Source organism: Notechis scutatus, chromosome 2, assembly GCF_049901735.1.
Source record: "Notechis scutatus isolate UNSWTSFEM ecotype Mainland chromosome 2, rNotScu1.2, whole genome shotgun sequence".
Classification (NCBI taxonomy): domain Eukaryota; kingdom Metazoa; phylum Chordata; class Lepidosauria; order Squamata; family Elapidae; genus Notechis; species Notechis scutatus.
The window spans coordinates 149,218,289-149,240,222 of record NC_142010.1 but is presented as its reverse complement, the minus strand read 5'-3'; the positions used below and the strand labels follow the sequence as shown (position 1 = coordinate 149,240,222).

The 21,934-nt window shown below is 42.3% G+C and overlaps 1 protein-coding gene across 4 annotated transcripts in view; it reads right to left on the bottom strand.

The window, feature by feature from the left end:
• Positions 1-21,724, bottom strand: part of LOC113422949 (caM kinase-like vesicle-associated protein) — a 32,717-nt gene extending 10,993 nt beyond the window's left edge. The window contains exons 1-3 of one of the 4 annotated variants that reach the window (XM_087956638.1): positions 21,327-21,724; positions 2,467-2,562; positions 334-465 (exon numbers count right to left, since the gene is read on the bottom strand). In XM_087956638.1, the coding sequence (XP_087812764.1) occupies positions 334-465; positions 2,467-2,561 (227 nt within the window). In that variant the 5' untranslated portion in view covers position 2,562; positions 21,327-21,724. Of the gene's footprint in view, positions 1-333; positions 466-1,793; positions 1,901-2,466; positions 2,563-20,555; positions 20,581-20,876; positions 21,095-21,326 lie in introns of those variants that run through there. The other 3 variants (XM_087956637.1, XM_026684137.2, XM_087956636.1) reach the window with 3 other exon arrangements.
• Between the last annotated feature and the right edge of the window lie 210 nt (positions 21,725-21,934).

The following is a 21,934-nucleotide window of genomic DNA, read 5'->3' as shown; positions in this document are numbered from 1 at the left end:
ACTCACCTATCATCACGTGACATATTGGGACTTTTCCTCCCTTTGCTAAACCGGGCGTGGGCATGTGACGCATCTGGCCCATGGTCCCGGAGTTTGACAGCCGTGCCCTGGATGATAACAAAGCATGGCCACCTAGTGGCCATTTGGATATATGCAGCCTAGGTGTGATTATATCTAATCCATTTGGTAGTTGCTACAAAAAAAGGGTTATCTTTATTTAGAGTGATACAGAGGGTGGCTTTTACTGAAATTCCTTTTGCTACACAAGGATGCAGAAGGATAACGTCCGTTCTTGCATATGAGCGCACACATATACACACAACAGGAACCTACATTTTTAGGATGAAGATTTCATTCTTGGCTGCTCTTCGCACTTTGCGCCCATCTTTCTTGAGAAATTTCTTGCAGATGTATAGCCTGTCTGTCTGTCGTTCGCGGGCCACACAGATCTCACAGAACTCCTTCCTGCGGAATAATGATCAGAAAGAACGCTGGTTTCTTTTTTTTTAATGGCTAGCTTGATGTTCTGTTTTCTATAGTTACCAACCAAATATCATTACATGGTATAGAACCAAAATGGAAAGAGATGTCCAATCCCTGTTGTTTATCCTGGCATCTAGTAATTAAAACTGTTTTAGCTATCAGAAGTAGTAGACAGTGGCAAATCTATATTTTACATGCTGTCTGGTTAAGATCAAAGAAAGCAAAACAGACTACAGAGATTTTAAAACCCAATATGATCACCATTTTTCAGCCTTGCCTGCCTCATGTGCTTGTTGTAGGAATCTGATGTGTGTGTGAAAGAGACAGAAGAGCTTGTGTAGCGTTTTACCTCCTTGGAGTGGAGAAAAGATAGAATATAAATAGAATTAATACGTAAAGGCAAGACACCATGGCAAACTTGAAACATCTAGAATTCCTTTGTGTATTTGGGGTAATATAAAAGTGATTGATTTTATTTCCAAGTTTGATTTACATTTTTGGGAAGCCTTGAATAAACAGTTTTTAGGCCATTAAATAAATTTATTCAGCAAGGACATAAAACAGAATCACCTGTAAAAAAAAAATAGACTTCCTGACCTTCAGCCTTATCACTGGCATTTATCTAATTGCTGACTGGAATAAGAACTTCATATTTCAACTCTTCTTTGGGCTCAGTTTAACAGAGGCTGAGTGACCTCACGGAAATCCTAGCACAGAGTGGGGTGCTTGCTTAGGCTCTTAAAGCTGTAAGCTATCCTATATGGAAACTATTCGAGTGCAGGAGCCCAGAACTGTCACAGTAAATCCATCTTTACAGTAAATCCATCTAAACAGGCATAGGACTAGAACTACTACATGACCAACGATACAAACAATACAAGAATACCACAGGGGCTCCACCAGCTAATAACAACCATACTAACTGGAAACGGAACCAGATCTTAAGGGCTTTCTGGTCCTTAATGTTATTCCAGAGGGTATGGGCCACAATAGAGAACATAGAGGAATTGTTCTGTTAGAATAGTTTTCTAACCCTTTTAACTTTTCTATTATTAACATTATTATTAGTTTTGGTGATCTGATATTAGCAATGCTGTTGTACGCATCGATATTATCCCTCTGTTATTCATTGAGCGTCATAATCTTTATGTTGAAAAAGTTTGAAATTGAGCTGTGTTATATTATAAATACCATATGGCCTAGAAGACTGTCTATTTGGCAGTCAGAATGGGAAGCCATCTACTAGCTATTGCTCATCCTTCTCAGCAGCCAGTAATGCAGCTGCCATCAGATAAGCTATTTCACAGCACCTATGTTGCTGTTCCTGCCTTCTGCTGCTCGTAGCAAATCGGCTGACCAGGTACAGGCTGAGGTGAATCTCCGTATCCACTGATAGCAGCATCATTGGCAGCATTTCAGGAACCTCAGCACAAAGAGCAAGACAAGCAAAGAGAGAGGGGCTATTAATCCACAGTGGAAAGGAGGCCGTAGATCCACAACCGGGAGGTACAAGGCCCAGAACCTGGAATGTACCTGGTAGCAGCAGGAAAAGTAGTGTACCTACTAGTGTAGTAGTGTTCAGCAATTTGAAATCCACATGCCTATTTCATAATAGGCTGACCATGAGAGGATGCAGCTCCGGTGGCCTAGAGGTGGAGCTCTCACCTCACAATCAGGAGGCTGTGAGTTTGATCCTAGGTAGAGGCTAATATTTGGAATAGGCTCTCCTGCTCAAGCAAGGGGGGGTTGGACTAGATGACCTCCAAGGTCCCTTCCAACTCTGTTATTCTATGCCACAGTGTGTTGGATGTGGCAGTGTTACTGCAAGAGATCTCTTAATAGCTGGAGAAGAAAGGGAAGAGGCTTCCTTAATGATGCATCTCTCAAATTATTAGGAGCCTGGTTGCAAATCCAGGTGTTTTCTAAGGTGGCCCTCAGGACTCCAGCAAACCGGAAGTAGTTTCAGGCAGGGTCCCTACTTACGCTCGTAGCAGCTGTCCAATCTCATACTTGTCAGTGATGTCAGAAAGGCTGTTGTAATTCTTTTCATCTCGCAGTCCGATGCAGCCAAACGGCATCCTGGGGGTGAGAGAGACAGAAAGACCGACTGTGAGTCTCGGTGTAACTTTTCTGAGCCTGTTTATCCTGAGTTCCCTACAGGTTGTAAGTCAGAGATGGAGATTGTCTTTTGCTGTAGATAGAACTTCAAGCAGCCAGCTTTAAAAGGAAATATTCAAGCAAGCGGTAGCTGGCCATGCAGATTTTCGTACAGCCTTGATTGCTACGTAGATTCCAAGTACAAATCGGAAGGATCGGCATGTTTTGTTCTGAACCAACGGCTTCATTTTTCTCTTTGCAGAATACCTCCCTATTTTTATCACCAACCCCCCTATTTCTATCCTCTCTTGGAAGCTTCATGTGTTACTCCAAACTAGCTCTTAATAGGAGGCATTGCCCTTCAGTGAAGAGAGGGGATTTAGGTTATGTCATAGTTTGAAGCGTCTATGCATTTATGACCCCTTTTTTCTGTCAGAATTCCCTTCGTGCTTCATTAGCATGACCTTCATACCTCAAACATAGTGAATGAGAAATCTTGTAGAGCTGAGTCTTAAGTCTTAAGTTCTACCTCTCTCTCTCTCTCTCTCTCTCTCTCTCTCTCTCTCTCTCTCTCTCTCCCTCTCTCTCTCCCTCTCCACTTAGAGGGAAACACACTTTTAACATATTCTCCAATTCTCTAGAAGTCCTCCATTTTTCCTGTGGCCAAAGAGACAATAAAAGATCTTAGGTCACATCATCAAGGAGGAAAGCATGATAGTATGTTTACCGTATTTATTTATCCATTTTTATGCTGCCCATCTTCCCTATAAGTCACATTATCAAGGAGAAAAGTATGATAGTGTGCTTACATATTTATTCAGTTTTTATGCCACCCATCTCCCATATAAGGTGGAACCTATAATATGATGTGAGGTCACATTGATTTCATGAATAGAATACTTTTCACCTCCAAGTTTATTCAGCATCTCAGTTTACAGAAGGCCAAGTGCACTTAAATTTTTGTTTAGGAGGTTAAACTTTAATTAATTAAATGAAATTATGATTGATATGTCCCAATGATTTTGATGGGATTTAAATATGTTTCCCCAACCTGCTGCCCTCCAGATATGTTGGACAACAACATTCATAATCTTTCTTTGGCATTCTGTAGTGACTTCATTTGCATCCATATGAACAACTGTTAATGATGGCTGGTTCCTAGAGGCTTCTTCTGATAATTTTGCATGTGAACTTCTACATATAAAAACGGTCCTCCTTTTGTAACAATGAGTTCCCAAAAGGAGAAGAACAAAGTTTTGCAGTATTTGAAAGATTAAAGTAAGTATGATGATGTAGATTTTTAGACAATATTCTATTTTGATTCATAATGTCACAGGCTATCTTTGCAGTTTTTCACCTCCTTCATAATCCTGACAGGCAGTTCCAAAAACTCCCAACTGATTTTAAGACTTGGCACATAAGTATGTGTGTTTTGCGTCACATCAAAGTCCAAATCTATTTTAGGGCTAACAGTAGGCTATAGCATCATCTAGCTATTATGATGTTCCTTCTTTTCATTTATTGAGTACAGTTATGTCTGATCTGTCTCCAAAGATCTCAAAGTGGCATTCAGGGTCTGTATGCAGTATATGAGATTGCAACTGGCTCCTAATTATTTAAACCTAGTCATTTAAAATGGTAAACTTGGTCACTAGTTCTTAGTTTCTTATTCCTAAGTTTTGCTCTAAATTATCACACATTATACCACATGGTGCAGGTGTAATGCTTTTGAGGGAAATATGCATCTTGAGAGGTAAAGTCATTGTAATAAGTTTGTCTTGGTCAAGCAGAACTCATGGTGTAACGTGTACCATGTTTCAAGGTAAATGGTGAGTAACTATTGTTCTTAAATAAAACTAGGTCAGATATAGCAGGAACATCTGTTCTGTATTCCATATTTGTTTTCTATCCTTTGCAGTTTTGAAGGGCTACCTTATGGGAAAAGAGGAGGATGTGGGAAGCATTAGATATTCCCTGCATCCTGTGTAATGGTTGTACATGAGCTTTCTGTTATTTGTCAAATGATTACTGGGATACTATCCCTGCAAAAAGAAGAAAATGGATAATGTATGACTAGCTCCGATTTACACCGGCATGTCCTAGTGGTTACAATGTTGGGATGGACTAGAGCAGGAGTCCCCAACCCCCTGTATATGGACCGGTACCGGTCTGTGGCCCATTGGGAACTGGATCTCATAAGCAGTGGGCAAGTGCGCAAAGCTACATTTGCGCAAGCGCAGGGCATGTGCACGAAACCATCCCCTTCCCGTTGCTACTATCGGTCTGCCGAGTCAGAAAGCTTGGGGACCGCTGGACTAGGGAGTCCCAAGACTTTCCTCTGCCACTGGGTAAACTTTGGGGCAGTCATTTTCTCTCAGCTAATTCATTTCAAATTTGTGTTTCTTCAGGGGAAAAGAAAAGGCAGGATAGGAAGATGTTATGTATCTGGTAATTGGGAGGTGGGGATGTGTGTTAGCTGCTTAACTGTAACTGTGGTTAACTATGAATTGCCATATATTTATGGTAGTTAAGCATGTGTCAGTTTATCCAGCAAATGTAGTCTCTGTTAGATCTGAGAACTACTATAGAAATCAACTTAAATTTGTTAGTGTGAAATCTGCTGTAATAGTGCTAGTAGGAGACTTTGAAAGGCATTTCCTCAGTATCATGAGGATCTGTGACACCCATGTGAAATTTCCAATGCCTTTTCAACTCAAGGGATGGTCAAACTATCCATTCTCCAAATCTAGCTTCACAGTGCATTCTAGATATCTCGGCAGCCCAAGGGGCAGACACAGATGCTCCTTCTTGTTCAAACAGAGCAACAGCAGACTTGATCTTCCTTGCACAAAGAAACATTCAGAGCTGGGGCCATATTCATGCAGCTAATTCTGGATGACTCATCATCATGAATTTCAGCAACAGATCCATATAGATTTCTGGTTCCACACTTAAAGAGCTGAAGTTAATATCTGAGGCAGCTGCATGGAGCCCAGAAGTAAAATATTGCAATTTTCTTTTATGGATGGTTTGGATTAGAATTTTCACTCAATTTCTATCTCTACCCTTTTGACAACCAATTTGCTAAATGTCTTATCCAGTGCTTTATATTCATTGGTGCAAGAAAAAAAAGTTGCAAGATGCAGAAACCTGGAATTAGGAAGTTTTTAGCATTTTTTTTTTTTAGAAGTTGGTGGATCCTCTGGAGTTTTTGCTCCATTTTCTTAAATAGGCAGCTTGGAAGGAGGGATTATCAATTATAAAGTTTAATGTCACTCGCTTTTGAGCAGTTCCTGTGGTTGAAGTGCCTAAAAAGATCAAAATCTGTATGTTCTCATGAGATAAAACCTATTATATAAAGTAGAATTGGCAGCTGTCCATTATATGGAATCCAGTGGCTTAAATCCATCACTGAGGGAAGGAAAGGGGGTGAATAGAAAATCCCATTCTATGAGAATCTTCATTGCCAGTGTTAGATTTTGCCCACTGTCTATTAGTCTCCAAGATCCTATCCATTGGCTGATGGCCTATAGCAGGGTCCCCAACCGCCGGTCCGCGGACTGGTACCGGGTCCGCGGAACAACCCTTACCGGGCCGCTGGTTGCTATCGCCGCCATCTTTTTTAGTAAAAAGCGCTTCTGGTGAGCTTTCCGGGAAGCTCACGGAAGCGCTGTTTAAATCATAAAAAGATGACGGCGCAGCACATATTTGGTGAGCTTTTCCGGGTAAACCATTTCTACCGAAAAAGCACCAGAAGCGCTGGCGCCGCCATCTTTTATGACAGGCAGCAAGCTCCGGTGACGTCACCGGAAGCGCCTTTTCGTCATAAAAAGATGGCGGCCAACATTGACCCGGTAAGGGCTGCGGCGCCCAGCTGATGTCGGAACCGGGCCGCGGCGTCGAAAAGGTTGGGGATCCCTGGCCTATAGTGTCATGGAATGTTTAAAAGCATTTTAACTGAAGAGGGAAAACAATTAGCAATTGAATGCTCACAAACACTAACAGAAAGACAGAGAGTTCAGATGATAAATGAGAAAAGAGCACCTTGAATAAGAAAACTAAGATACAGGAACCCAAAGGACAGGTAATTCAGTAAAAAGAAAAACTAGAATAGGCGGTGATGGAGAAAGAAACTCATGGGGAAGACTTGCCAAAGAAAAAAGGCCTAAGGACAAGATGCTGAGGAAAATAATCAGTAATCTTATTTTCACATATTTTTAATCAGTTCTTAACCAACAGTGATGATACTGATAACAAACCAAACCTAAGCAAACCATATTAGGGCTGAGCATGGTGTCTGATCCCAGCAAATAAAAAAGAGGATAGGAAGATAAACTACAAAATGAAGGAGAACAAAACCAAGAGTACAGCATAGAGAAGATGGCTGAAGGCCAGGAAACTAAATGACAGAAAGCAACAGAATGGGAAAGGGATGGCAATAAGGAAGCATATTGGGCTGAAAAGAAAGAACTGGATGAAACACTGAAGTTGGGGGAAGGCAGAGACCAGGATGAGTTGCAAAATTTGCAAGGCTTTCAGGGAAAAGGACTACGAAAAACAAATTGGTTGGGCAGAGAAAGGGCAGAGTGTCACAAGATGCAGTGGTGTGTTTAAAATATTTTCACCACCCGTTCAGTGGGCATGGCATGTGCGCGTGCCAAACACATACTTTGCGCAGGCGCAGAGGTGTTTCGACTCGCCTCCTGCAATCCTGCACTCTCCCTGCAGCTGCCGCGCAGCAGTTGCTATGCGCGCTTCAAAAGCAGGACATAAAGGTTAGTATGGGAGCCCGGGTGGACCCAATAGCAGAGCGTTGGAGAGAACCGTTTTGGTCTCTGCTGCTCATCGCCGCTACCGGCTCAGCAGAACTGGGCCAAACCGGTCGAATACCACCACTGACAAGATGGCATCAATGTCATATTTGGTCACTCCCTGCTCAATATGTATATCTGATATACTAGTAGCTGGTTCATATCAGCCCTACCAAAATCAATCCAGAAGACCACAAAATAGTAGGGAAAAGCCAAGCATTTAAAATACTAAAGATGGCATGAGAATTATGCACCAAAGGCTCTCCTAATTCTCCATCATTGCTAATGAGGAAGTGACTCAGGATTGCATTCCAGAGCCTAAGGGCACTCACTGAATAGGCCTTCCAACAGAGCCTCTACTCACTGCCAATTACAAAGACGCAGCAATGCAAGAGCACTTGCACTTTACAGACTGAGAAAAGCTTGCATACATATATGCAAGGCCTATGTTGACTGTTTTTTCTTCTTCTGTCTATTAACTAAGAAGAAAGGCTTTTCCCAAACTGGCTGCCCATGGGACACTTTTAAGCAAGTTCTTCACCAGCCAACTCATCCTGAATCCTGTAATGTTGACACTAGCAGACAGGAGCATCCTGAAAATCCAGAAAACATCACACAAGACATTGAACCCTAAGCCTAGGACTCTAGGTTAATAAAACACGAGTGCTATAAAGTATTTATATCACAGAATATCAAAGAATGAACTATATTATTTCTTAATGTGATGATGTACATTACACAATCTGTACACAATTTCTTAAAGCAATGGCTGGATTCCTACAACATGCTGAATTAAAATTACCCAACCCACTTTTGCCCAGACAATCCATGTCTGGGTTGCAGGAATCAAGAGAACTACTGGTACCATCCATGGCAGCAAACAGCAAGAATGTTCTGTATCATTTTACTGCCATCTATGGCTCACTTGGATTTTTTGCAGCTCAGATAATGGAGTCCCTCTTTTAACTAAGTAGGTAAAAGGGAATGTGAATAGGGAGACATCTGTCAGCCTTCCCAGGTAGAAAACTAAACCAGATGAGTGAATTCTACTTTATTGTAGAATCTTGCAAATCTGAAAGTACAAATATCCCACTGTCTCCTTTAACAGCCTGAGAAATGAGGGAGATCCCTTCTGTGCCTCTTTTTCTGCCCATTATGCAGTTTCAGACTATGCCCTCTCTTATCTGACTGTTCCCTAGGCAGCATCTCTTCTCTCTCCTCCCCCCCCCCCACATCTTTCTCAAGGTCTTTCTCACATATCATTACATCATCTTCCTACAGCTTCACTTTGTATAACAGTAGGAAAGACAGAATGCAATCATGATTGATTTGAACTACCTATTAGTCACTAAAAGGCAGTGCAGGTTATGGCCAAAGGAGCACATACTTATTTTTATTTTAATTCCTTTAGTATTTTAAAAGGTAAGAAAGAACCAAAAGTGAGGCAAATGGTAGAGAAGTACAAAATAATCAGGCAAAAAATTGGCAAGCATCATAACATTGAGTGTACTGAGTACACATTTTCAAAATAACATTTGTTGTACGTATTTGGATATCTTCATGTGCAGGTAATTATTAGTTAATATTAGGTATCAGCAACCGTAATTAGAAGAATATAAATTATAAATCAAAATGAAAAATTAATCTTATCAGTTGCGGGAGGGAAACCTATCCTTTAAGTTAAGAGATGTGGATGTGTCTATGAGTAGAAGATAATCCAAAAATGATTACCAAATTAGATTAAATTTTGTATATAGATTATTTTTTTCAGAAAGTATTTAAAATGTAAATCATTCAGTAGAATTAAATGAAACTTAAAATGCAACAGGGGTGGGTGGGGGATTTTAAAAACCCAATTCCTGAAATGGTTATTGTATTGAAAAGAAACCATACCAACAAAAACTTGAAAAGACAGCAGAGAAGGTAAAGATTGAAAGGAGACTTAGTATGGCTGGAAAGCTGAGGCAAGAAGGAGACACGGAATCCAGAGGCCTCCACAGGTCAGGAAACAGGTGTTGGAGAGAAAACGGCATGGAAAATTAAAGCAACTTAACGACACACCAGTTTTGTGCGCTTGCAAACATAGCTCCTAATTCCTGCAAATTCAACTGCTGTTCAAGTCTCAAAAATAATCCAAGCCCCTTTTTGTTTTAGAACTGTCCTTGGCTGAAGATCTTGTAGTTTGGCTGGTTGCTTTTTGGCCTTAATCAGTCATTTCTTCTCTAGCCCTAATCTATGGCAATGAGCAGACTATAGTTAATCAATGCCTACATTATAAAATGTTTAGGATTTGGGATAGAAAGTGATTTATTTGGTAATAGTTTTCTCAATATGTTCTTGAAGCAAAAGCTTTCAATTTCAACAGAATTGCAACAATACATTATTGTAGGCTGCACATACCACATCATTAATTTTACAACCTGGGAATAGTATATAAACAGCTTAGAGCTATGCTTGCAATCAGCATGTTGACAGGAAGAAAGAAGAAGCAAACAGACACAATAATCAAGCTATAAAATAAACTGTTTGGGGTAAAGTTAAAGAAGAGAAACTTGGGTTTTAAATAAAATTAATCAGATTTCCTGTGGTTGCTTTACAGCTCTAAATTTGACCAAATCCCGTATTGTTTTCCAGGGAAGATTGTTGAGGCTATATAGTTTTTCAGAAAATAAGTTTCATTGAATGCAGTGGGATTTGTTTTGGGGAAAACTTGTGTTGGAGGATCACATTGTAAGTTTGACAAAATCAATAGTGTAGATTCATCTGTTGTGTTTGGTCCAGAGGTGGTATTCAGCAGATTCTGACCAGTTGTGGAGAACTGGTACTGGAAATTTTGAGTAGTTCGGAAAACCAGCAAATACCACATCTGACTGGAGATTTTACAATATCCTTCCCCTTCCAGGCCCACCAAGCCACGCCCACAGAACCGGTAGTAAAAACATTTGAATCCCACCATTGATTTGGTTGTTCCGCTGGTTCCACAGGGTCATGTTTGTGTGTAAAGCAAACTTAAGAGTGCAATGGAAAGTTCTGCCAAAATCAATCCATTCACAAAAACAACTGCAGTATTGGATTACTGGATATTGGATTGCATATTTCTGCTTGGAAAGGGAAATAGATCCACAGTTGCAACATTCCCATCTTTTATACTAAGAACCAGTGCCTGAGTGTTTTGCTCTGCATAACAAAGCTCATAGTTAACACATTGCCAAGAGCTCTACTGTGCCTTTAATTTAGCCCTCTCTGCAATATTTATTTTTTTCCCAATTTGGAATTGTTAGGGGGAGTGTTGTGCGTGTGTGCCTTTGAATCATTGCTGACTACTGCCCAGATTACTCCCTGCAGTTTTCTTGGCAATGTTTTGGAAGTGATTTGCCTTTGCTTTCTTCTTCTCAGGGCTGAGAGGGAATGATTGGCTCAAGATCACCCCGGTTGGTTTTGTGCCTAAGATAGGAATAGAACTCACTGGTGGTCTCCCAGTTTCTAGCCCTGTAGCCTTAACCATCACACAAAACTGGCTCTTCCAATCGGTTATCTGTACTATAAAATATATGCTAGAAAATATGGTGACATTTTACTGGCAACCATTCCGAATGTACTTCAGCAACTGCCTTTTTACAAATGAAAGACATCCAGCTATGTACAGAGCAAAATCCTTTACATATCTCTTTAGAATCCCCACTGGGTTTAGTGGATTTATTCTTAGATGAATGCGTAGATAGAGGAGAAAAGAATATGAGGTTCTTTAGATATCATTCCAGCTTCTCCAGCCGTCATGATCTAGGAAAATGGAAGTTGGAATCATCTTATTTTAGAGAGCTGATGGCTGCTCTAACTCTGATGTATAGAATATTGAACTTCTAGCGACCCTGGGCAGGAAGTAAAACTCTTGATTTTTGCTTTTCACACTAATAAAAAAAAAATTAAAGCATTTTTTTTTTTACAGGAACAAAGTAATAAGGACTATTCCCAATAAACAGATGTGATTACAAGTCCCTGTAACCATCAGCAATTGAGTTCACCTTACGGAATTCTTTATCTTTATCTAAAAACAAAGAGTTGACTAGGATGGCTCTTCGCTAACCAGGGGAAAGTATGCAAAATCATTTCCATTGGTTCTTGAGAAACACAGTGAAAATGAGATTCTTCTGCTGGTGTTAGGCTGTTGAAATATCCTAATTAGCTGCAGATAGGGCCTTCTGCTTTGGCAACACAGATTCTTGTGGTTTATCACTTTGTTGTTCTTTTTCAATCATTTTTGCCAAGTTATTAATAATACATATGATACAAGCTTCCTGAAAGGCTTCGATTGGCAGAAAATGTAGGAGAGATACCACATAAAACAAAACAAAATGGAAATAAAATTGACCTGGCATTGACATTTGGTATGGTATTTTATTTTTCTGGGCAAGTTACGCTATCCAACAAAAGTCAAACAAAGAGAAAACAAATTTAAAACAGAAATTCTTGCAATGGATGCAAATTTCCCTCTCTTGTGAACTCCATTTCAACAGAACCTTTTTTCCCTCATATCAGCTGTCAGAGGAATTTAGCCCCTAAAGGGCTTCTGGGGGAAAGACCATCCCCCCCCCTACTGTAAATCATTTTAAAAATATTTTAGAAATGAATGCTTTATTTATTTTCTCTTCTTTTTCCTTTAATTACAAAGAAAAATAAGCAAAATTCCTTCTGTAGCTTTCCTTAGAGGCTCCAAAGAAGACACACGCTATGATGATACTTCATACTAATAATAACAACGGAGTGAGAAGACAGAAGTGGAGATGAAAAAAAAGGTGGGGGAGAAAGGACGAGGATAGCAGCCCTCTGTAAAGGATGGGAAGCTACAAGCAGTTTCTTAGGTAGAGAAGGTCTCCAGAACGTAAAGTAACGCATCTCCAGTGTTCAAATGCCACTGAGAAGCAAAGTGGGGAGGCTTCTTTAGACGACAGTCTTGAATCTCTATTATGCATCCTCCTATGACAACAAATTGTCACTTGTTCATTTCTAAAGGAGGTGAAAGAAAGCCCTTTCAATGTCCAGTGCTGAAATGTTTTGGACAACTAGAAAAAAGTTGGGGAAAACAAGGCGAATTTGGCCAAAATTCAGGAGGTATTTCATTGTGAAGTTTGAGGGGCACCCAATAATTTTCACTGTATTCCACTATGGGAAACCTCAGAAACGTGGAGCAGAAATCTAGAGAATGAGAAATGTAAGGACGAGGGATGTCTTAAAAGATTACACTGAGATTAGAAACATTTGACCACTGCCTTCATTCTGCTAGAAATCTGGCAGTGTTCTCTTACTGCTTTCTGATAGAAATCCATTTCTACCTGAACTATTTATGCCCATCTTTAGAAGAAAGCTGGTTTCATTTGCTTCAGTGTCACAATGATCGGGCAGTATTCTTCTTATATATAAAAATATGAGGAATCCTGTGGAATCCATAAGGAGATGCCATCACACTGCCAGGCAGTTGGCTCATAATTGCCATGGTACTATCTGGTTTGCAATTTCTCTGGATGAAAAAGCCTCTGGATGAAAAAGCCCTTGCAGGTAGGTATGTAGAGGATAAATAACTTTGTCACTTTTACAAGCAAGAGAACCCAGAGTGGAGGTAAGGTCATGAAGAAATCTAAAAACAAGCTGCCAGGATAGGATTTGGGGAATAATGGGGGAAGGCAGGTGGAAAAGAAAAAGATCAATGCAGTGAGGAGATCAAAGGGGGTTTTGGTGGAAAGATCCACGTCACACCAGGAAGCCAGGGCTGCAATCCAAGGATGCAGCTACCTTCTTAGGTGTGCCCAAAATGCTACGGAAATAGCTGTATATCCCATAGGAGCTGGGATAGTTTCCATTGCCAGATTGGTGGTCTGGCCTTCTGCTATCTTGCTCCAAGGCAGCGGTCCTTCAGGCTGGTCTGAAGGGGCCTCTTCCGTCATTGGTTTCAAAACTTATAGTTTCAAAACCTGTTGCTGACAGAGAATGCCTGGGGAAAGTTCTTCTAACCCTGTTATTGGTGTTTTAACCCCCAAGAAAGCTGGGAGTTTCCATGGCAACCTAGCAACTCGCTAGCAATACTGTCAGGTAACTTAATGGGCCACAATGGATGGGGAGCCCAGCTACACCCTGCAACACACACATACGCTGACAAAGATGATATAGGAAATACAAGCACACAGCAACGTGATTGTAAGCCTTGGGAGCTCTATATCAAGCCACTTCTGTTGTCATCTGGTTGAGTTACCAGTAGGTAACTCGATAAGGATGCTGTATGACACAGTCAAAGGACTCATGTCCAGGGCTATTGGTGTGAGCACAATTGTGCCCCACACATTGTGCGGGATATATCTATAATCTTCACCTACCTGGCAAGATGTACACACACCATCAAACCGTGCCTGGTAGTACATGCACAGTAGGCCTTGCAGTGGCAAAAACCTGAAGCCATAAACAACCACACTCAGCTGCATAAGCCAGCTGACTCATGCACCTCTTGGCAAGTAGGCCACCATCCCCAGTGATGGGAATGCCCTGCTCATTTTGCAGAATCACAAATGATGCACTGCAGATGGAGTGGCTTGCCTAAACCGGCTCATACTCAAAAGGTACACCCAGAACCCATACAGTTTGCTACATTTTGGGAATTCTCCAGAAAGACTGTTATTTATTCAGTTTATAGTATTTGGATGCAACCCCTGTCAGATGCTTGAGTGGTTTGCCATTGTAAAAACACATTGTAAAGTGATATTAAAACCTGACAAAACACATAGCAGATACTCCTAGCCTTACTAAATTATAACCACGGAGACATTCTAGGGCAGTCACAATCACTGCCAACAAAGGATGCTCTTCAACGGCCTCTTATATGAAAACAAGGCCTGCTGAAGATACCTGAACACCCATGAAAAAAATACGTAATGGTAGCTCCCAAAATTTGGCAGCATAAATTAGGTTGAGCCAAGGCAATACAGTCTATTCTTTCTACCCCTAGGATTCTCGGCTTTCTCTTTACACTTACCCAGCACACCATGAGCTCCCACCAGCATTTGTCCATTGAGCCAAGATACTCTTATTCTGATCATAAAATAAGAGTAGTTACATTTGGGGAAGCACAAAGGAAGCAGCGCAAAGTCATTTCTTTGCACTACAATGATGCACCATTCAAGAATTTCAGAGATCTGATACCTGACAGAGGTCAGCCACCCACCTACTCACCTCCCCACCTCCAAACTGCTTAAAGTACTAAATAATATTTATTTTCCTTGCCCTCCTTTTGGAGCAACCGATTTTGCTGACCTACTGTTTTTAAAAACCCACACAGTTTTAAAAAGTGGTCCTTGCAAATCTGGTTGCCTTGACATTCGGTAGTCTTTGAAGATAAAAACAGCTCAAACTCTTCTTTGGGCTCCCAAAAATCCAGCTAACTGTCTTTTGAAATAAGCACATGCTGCCTAAGGAAAAACAGTAAATGTTTTATCACTCTGTCCCTAAGTCAAGGTCCATTGTACCCTAAATATATTAAAACTCACAAGCAGTTCAATTGCTTTAGAATAATAATAATATATTTAAAAAACACACACATTACAAAGGACCCATCTGAGACAACAGCCTCAACTTGCCCAAAGCTAGCAAAATTCAACCCCTTTCCCCCCAAAAAATTCTTTCCTTGAAGCAGAAACATATATTTGGAATAAAAAGAGGGTAATAGTTTTCCTGGATGTGTGGGCATAAAGACTGTACACATTAATAACTAAACAGAGAATGCAGGGATTTTTACTTGGTTCTTCAATATTTCAGCATGTGATTCCCAGCAATGCATGTTTTTGACGACAGGATAACCTTTCCAGTGAACTCATGGCATTACAGCAGCTAACTCCAGCTTGGTGTGTTGGGTTTGAACTGATGCCATCCCCCGTCAGCCTCTCTGCTGATAGGGAATTATGGGAAATAATCCAAGTAACCTGGAGCACACCACGTTTTGGAAGGCTGCATTTGGAAGAAGAATAAGCAAGGATCAAATCAAATAATCCTTGATTCACACTGCAATCCTTTGAATTGGTGCTCATAACTTTGCCCACCCTTACCAGGGTGTGGGGGGGTGGTTTAGTAGTTTCAGATTATTTCCGTTGGAGGATCATGAGAAGTTGTATCCCAAACATTCAGGACTTTTTAGGCATAAGACCAATGAAATAAAGTGCTTGATGTAATATCATACTCTTCTGTACAAAATCCAAGGGGACAATAGAAGGAATTTACCTCAGACCCTGGTATTCGCATAGTTTTTAATCAGAGAAGCCCAGTAAACACTGGAATCAGAAAAAAAACAAAAAACCTGCATATGGGCATGTTAAGAGTCAAAACTCCTTTCTCAGAATTCTTCCCTTTTTCTGCATCTCTGTTTCTCACCTGCAATTACAGCTAGCCAACCTTGTGTTTCAAGTCTTTCCGTTGCCATATCTTAGATAGAAAGCAAACAATTGTTTTTGAGATGACTAAAACTTAAGTTTGCAAAGGTTTCCGTTCCTATAGCACATGTGTCCCTGGTTTTCATTTGTTCCACAGTTACACCTAGGGAAAAGAGGTTTTCCCCACCTTTTCTTCAAATAATAAAAAAAAAACCCTGCTCATCCCACAATCAGAACTGGCAAGCTCTATTTCAAACTTAAGGGAAATACAGTACAACAGCAACAAGGTATTTTGCTTCACGTCTCAAACATTATACAAACATTATATATATATATATATATATCCTGTTTCTCCAACAATACGGCCTCCCCCAATAGGAAGTCCCAGCATGTTTTATAGGCATGAAATGAAATTAAGCCCCTCCCCCCAAATTAAGGCCTATATTAAAACATACGAAATGGGGGGGAAATGGTGGGGGGGGGCTTGCCGTTAGGAAGTACTTTTGTTGCACACCCAGATATGGTGCTGCCTGCGTTGACCCGGATACAAAGTGCCCCACCAATGCCGAGGTCAACATCCAAGCGTCGCCGCCCGCCCGAAGATGCAAGGGGGCGGAATTAGGCCCCCCCGAAAAGACGGCCTAGCCATTTTTTCGGGGCTCAAAAAAAAAAATAAGACCCGGCCTTATTATATGAGAAACACGAGCAGAGAAGCGAATCTCATGAAAATCCTGGAAATCCTTCCCGTCTGTTCTTTATTTGTTAATCCTGTTAACCTTGTTAACCCCACCAGCAAGCATTGGTGCTCATGGTAAATTACAGGAAAGGCAACAAGTAAAAAAATATGGAAGCTGGCTCAAATGGGTACAGTAAGTGCTGCTGGCTAAACTCATCTGCATTCAAAGGAAAGTTTGTGATAGGAAAAAAGCTGTCCCAGAAATAAACTAAATGCAGCTTCCTCCAGATTCTACGGTCCCTGAGTAATACAGGGTGGCAGGCAGCCGTTTATGCAAATCCATTTTGTGTGTGTGTGCAGCTTTTCTGAGTCTATGGATGCTCTTGCATCATCCAGTTTCCTGATTCACACATACCTTCAAATCTCTCTATATTTATTGTTTTACCCGTTTGGCATCAAGAGGTGTGAATATGTTGAAAAGCATTTCCTTGGAGGAGCTAAAATGGATGCTCAGGTGGGGGCTAGATGATACCCTGTTCACATATGTGAGAACAGATAAACAGTCCCAAAATTTTGAGAAACAGGACTATTTAATAAATCCACAAGCCAAGACTGAGTCTAATAACTCTCCCTCACTCACTGTCCCTCCCAATTCAGGTCAGCACCACCACCACCACCCCAAAAAATCCCTCCCTGTAAGGAAGAGCTTCTATTTACTGTACTTTTTATTTATTCTCGCATTTATTTATCTCTCACTAGAATCCAGCAAAGCTATGAGGGATGCATAGTTTGGGTCCTAGGCACAAGCCTCCTGATTGACCTTTCCACTTAAAAAGAAATATTCTCACCACTGAAGTGCGAACGCAACTCTACCAGGGCAGTTGTCAGCCAGCCTTTCGCTTTTTTATTTTTTTCCCCTCCCAGTTGGACAAGATTGTCACAAGGGCAAATTCAAACACAGCATACAAAATGTGCAAAATGTGCAGCTCAGCAGGAATTTGCCAAGGCGAAACAGATCCCAGCTCATCCCAGCAGATAACAGAGGTTGGTCCTTTGGACAAAGAGAATCCCAGTGATCCTCCGGCTAATTAGGAGATCAAACTGGGATGGGCTGAGGGTGGGAAGTGGGAGAACCACTGTGGAAGTATCACAACTACAATTTGTGCTGTTGTCCTATAGTTTATGTCACAAGCTACAGTTGCTTGGCTTTAATGAACTCTTTAAACCATCAACGGGAGCATATAGACCGCACACCACATCAAAACCAAACAAACCACCTCATGACTACGTGAACCTGACCATTGTACCTTCCCATCATCCTTTCTATTTTTTCAGACCACAGGTCTCTGGTTCTGCCTGCTGAGCCTTGAATAAATCATGTCCCTTTGTTTCAGCTGAATGCAACTAGGAAAATATTTAACCTGGTGGGGATAATGTAAGGTCTCCCAAAACACTCCTTTCATCCCCACTGAAGACGAAACAAGATATATACCGGTAGAAGGTTGGGAAGGGATGTGGGAGAAGGGAAAGGAGGTAAAATTAAATGTATTTTCACTTAGAATGACAACATCGCTCGAGCTGGCATGAGTGCTAATGAGTTCACAGCTTACTTACTAAAGTCCAAGTCCACTGCACCCTCTGCAAGAGAAAGAGAGAGAACAAACAAACACAACCCACTGTATGAAGGACCAGGGGCTTGCCCAAGATCAAACAGAGCTGGAAGCTAGGCTCATGGTTTGTTCCTGCCCAAATGAGTGGCACCTCTTTTGATTATCCTTAATTTCAAGGAAGGGATCTGCAAGGGTTGGTCCAATTCTTGCAGACACAGTGAAGGCCACCAGAATTAAATCTCTCCAAAGAACCACCCCCAGATTGCAAAACCATATGCCCATAAGAAGGAGGTCAGGTCTTTACTCGGCTGAGATTAACAGCTTTCCTAAATGGCTCCTGCTGGACCTAAGAACAGGACTGAATACAAAGCAGGTTCTACAGTAATGAAAACACTGCTGCACCAGACCAGGATCCCATTCCAGCTAGCCCAAACATCCTGTCCTCCATTCAGCTGCTTCTGGGAAAGCTATAAGCAGGACATGAAAAAAAAAAAAGTCTCTTCACATTTGTGTTTTCCAGCTCCTGGGATTCAATGGTATGTTGCTTCTGGTGGCAGTTTCCATAGCCCTGGAGAGATCTCCGGTGCAAGCTGGGACCGTGGCAAGCAAATGCCATGCATTTATAATGATAGCCAATTCTGTTTATTTTCCTGCTTTGTATTGGTTGCCAGTTGGATTAAATGTTTTGCTCTCATGGGAAAGTGCTGTATATGTATTCGTTTGAGGAGGAAAGCAGGGAAATCTTATCTATTCCAGAGTACCATTTTATTTCAGCCTCTTTCTGAAGCGGTGTTATTTTAGTCTGTGAATTTGTAACTTCTAATTATGCAGCACATATAAACAGGACAGGCTTTTTTACTCAGTTACTTGCATAAGCACCCAGAGTTTGAACGTCATTGCTGATACATTGTCAATAAGGCACTGTCTTATAATATTTCTATAACTTTTCAGCGTACTTCATCACTGTAATTCCAAGGAAAGTTTTCTCTTTCATCCCGTCAGTGGGGGATTTTTGAGACAATAGGTGGAGAGGAAATTGAGACTTTTTAGCCCCTGGCATCCTCAAACCTCACCTTCTGCCAGCTCCAGTCTGTAGATTGTGTGATATACACATAGGCACAAAATGCTCTTCAATCAGTTGGATGTTATTTAGGCACAACACAAATCAACTGAGTATCAAAGGTTCTCTGTAAATTCTCAAGTCAATCCCATCTTTTGCCCAAATTGTAAAAGAATACAATGGGGAGAAGGTAAAAAAAATGCAACTCAAAAGAAAATTGTGGGTTGCAGAGAAAGGTGGACAAAGGGGATTCTTGATAAGAGGAAGGAGTGTTAAGGAGATCCATTAAGGGTCTCCTCAAACCATATTTATTTATTTTATTTATTTATTTGATTTGTCAATTGCTTACAAGATAATAAGTATAAGTATATACATAGTTATGAATACATGAAATGGGTACATATAAGAAAAATAAAAAGAAACAATAGGACAGGGACGGTAGGCACATTGGTGCGCTTATGCATGCCCCCTACAGACCTCTTAGGAAAGGGGTGAGGTCAATAGTAGACAGTCTAAGGTTAAAGTTTTTGGGGTTTGGGGAAGAAACTACAGAGTCAGGTAGAGTATTCCAGACATTGACCACTCTGTTGCTGAAGTCGTATTTCCTGCAATCAAGTTTGGTGCGGTTAACCTTGAGTTTGTATCTATTGTGTGCTCTTGTGTTGTTATGGTTGAAGCTGAAGTATTCATTGACAGGTAGGACATTGCAATGTATGATTTTATGTATGATCAGTCATGAGGTTTAGCTATTCTTAGATGCCAAATCCATTGCCCATATCTCCCAAAGGTCCCAACCCTGTGGTTGAAGCCACAATTCAGTTTTGTGACAGTGGCTCTGCAGGAACCCCTGTAGAGACAGTCTATTCTAGAGACTGTCATTTGGCAATTGACAGCGAAAATAAAGTAAGTGATTTTCTGTGCAGACTGAATCTCAAGGAAGTTGCCCCTATAAGCTGTGAAGGCACAAAGCACGAAGCGCACACATCAAGGTCCAAAGACACCAACTAATGGCAGGGCAATCTAACAGGAGCTTATTACGCACGAATGAGCACATACGAACGCACTGTTGCAGACATCCATGAATAAATGGATGCTTTGCACATTCATGATCTTATGGGTATGCTTAAAGTAACATATGCATATGGTGCACATTACACCAATCCTGTGAATATGTGCAGAATAGTCCCTTTGTAAACTGTCCCTGCTTTGGTAAATGAGATGGATATTCAGATACAAGCGTCTTCAAAAACCCTTTAGCCTCTGAGTGCATCTGAGGCCCAAAGGAAAGTATCACTGCCTGTGTGTGCGCATGCAAAGTAATTTTCCTTTCTGTGGAATAGTGCTCCCGGCCTCTTTTATTTAATGCTCACTTCACACACACACAAACACACACACACAGAGGCATATACTCACAGCTGCTCTTGAGCATCCCGCCTTTCCTCAAACATGGTCCTATTCTGTCCCCTTGTCCTAAAGATGCTTCTAAACTTTCTGACCATCCGGTGTCAAGAAAATAATTACCCTCACGCCGTTGTCCATCAAGCAACACACGCCCTCCTTCCTCTTCAAAATGAGCATCCGCCCTACTTCTTTCTTCCATTGGATGCTCTGGTACCCCCATCCCACCCCCGCCTTATCCCCCCATCTTCTGTCTGCCCAGCCAATTGTGAACCCCACTCCCCAGCCTCGGCCCACAGATCCAGCCGCCTCCCCGCTTTGGTGTCCCCGTCCTACCTGGGGTGGAGCTGGGCGTCCCTCCCCCACCTGGGGCTGGCGGGCTGGCGGGCTACGTTACTGCTTGCCGCGGGGCAGAGGAGCGGCCGTCCGGGATGGTTCAGCCATGGCACGGAGTTGCCCGCCTCTGCGCTTCCTGGGCAGAGTCTGAGCGCTGCCTGCGCTGGCAAAGAGCCCAAGTAGCGGAAGGCAGGAGCGGGAGGGAGCGGCAGCTGGGAGGGTGGGGGGACGGAGCGAAGAGAGACCCAGAGCCACGCGGAGAAGGAGAGCTGGGGCTGGGGGACTGGGCGGGGGGCGGTTGGGTTGGAAGAGGCGCGTAAGGGCAGATCCTGGCAACGGCGGGCAAGCGTGTCTCCCCCTCAGAGGCAAAGGGCTGGCTTCCCTTCCTCCCCCTCCCCAATCCCGGCTGCCTGGAGGGGCGCCCAGAGACGCGCTGCCCCGGAGCCTCACCTGCGCGGCGCGCTTTCGCTCGGCTTCTCTCCGCCGTTGGCTGCTGAGGAGTTGCGTGTGAGGGGGAAGAGACTCCCCGCCGAGCAGCATGGGCTCGCAAGCAGGTGCTCCTTGCCGGGGGTGGGGGTGATCGACGGGCACAGCAGGGTCTCTTCGGGGTGGAGGAGAAAGGGGGGGATTTGAGAAGTTGGGGTGCGGGCAGTCGTGTGGGTTTCCCTCAGAAAAAAAAAAAAACAACGGGGCGTGGGTACAAGCGCGCGGCGTAACGCCCGCACACACGGCGGCCTTGTCTTCACTTCCGAAGATGGGGCAGGATCACAACTACGGACAACTTCCAAGGGATCCTTCTCTTGGGCTTCAGCGTGTCTCCTTTTCAGGGGCGATGCCAAGATTTGTGGTCCGTCCAGGGTTTTTAATCCCCGGACACGAGAAACAAAAGCAGCTTTTCTACAGATTAGAAGGGCTGCTCCAGCGTGGCGTGGGGGGTGCGCAGGCAAAATGCATTTTATGTGTTTGTTTTATAGGCTGGCAGGCAGCGCGGTGGCGGGGGTGGGTGGGTGGGGTGTCCTTGGATCGGATTCACTTTTTCCTGGACGTACCACAGGTGG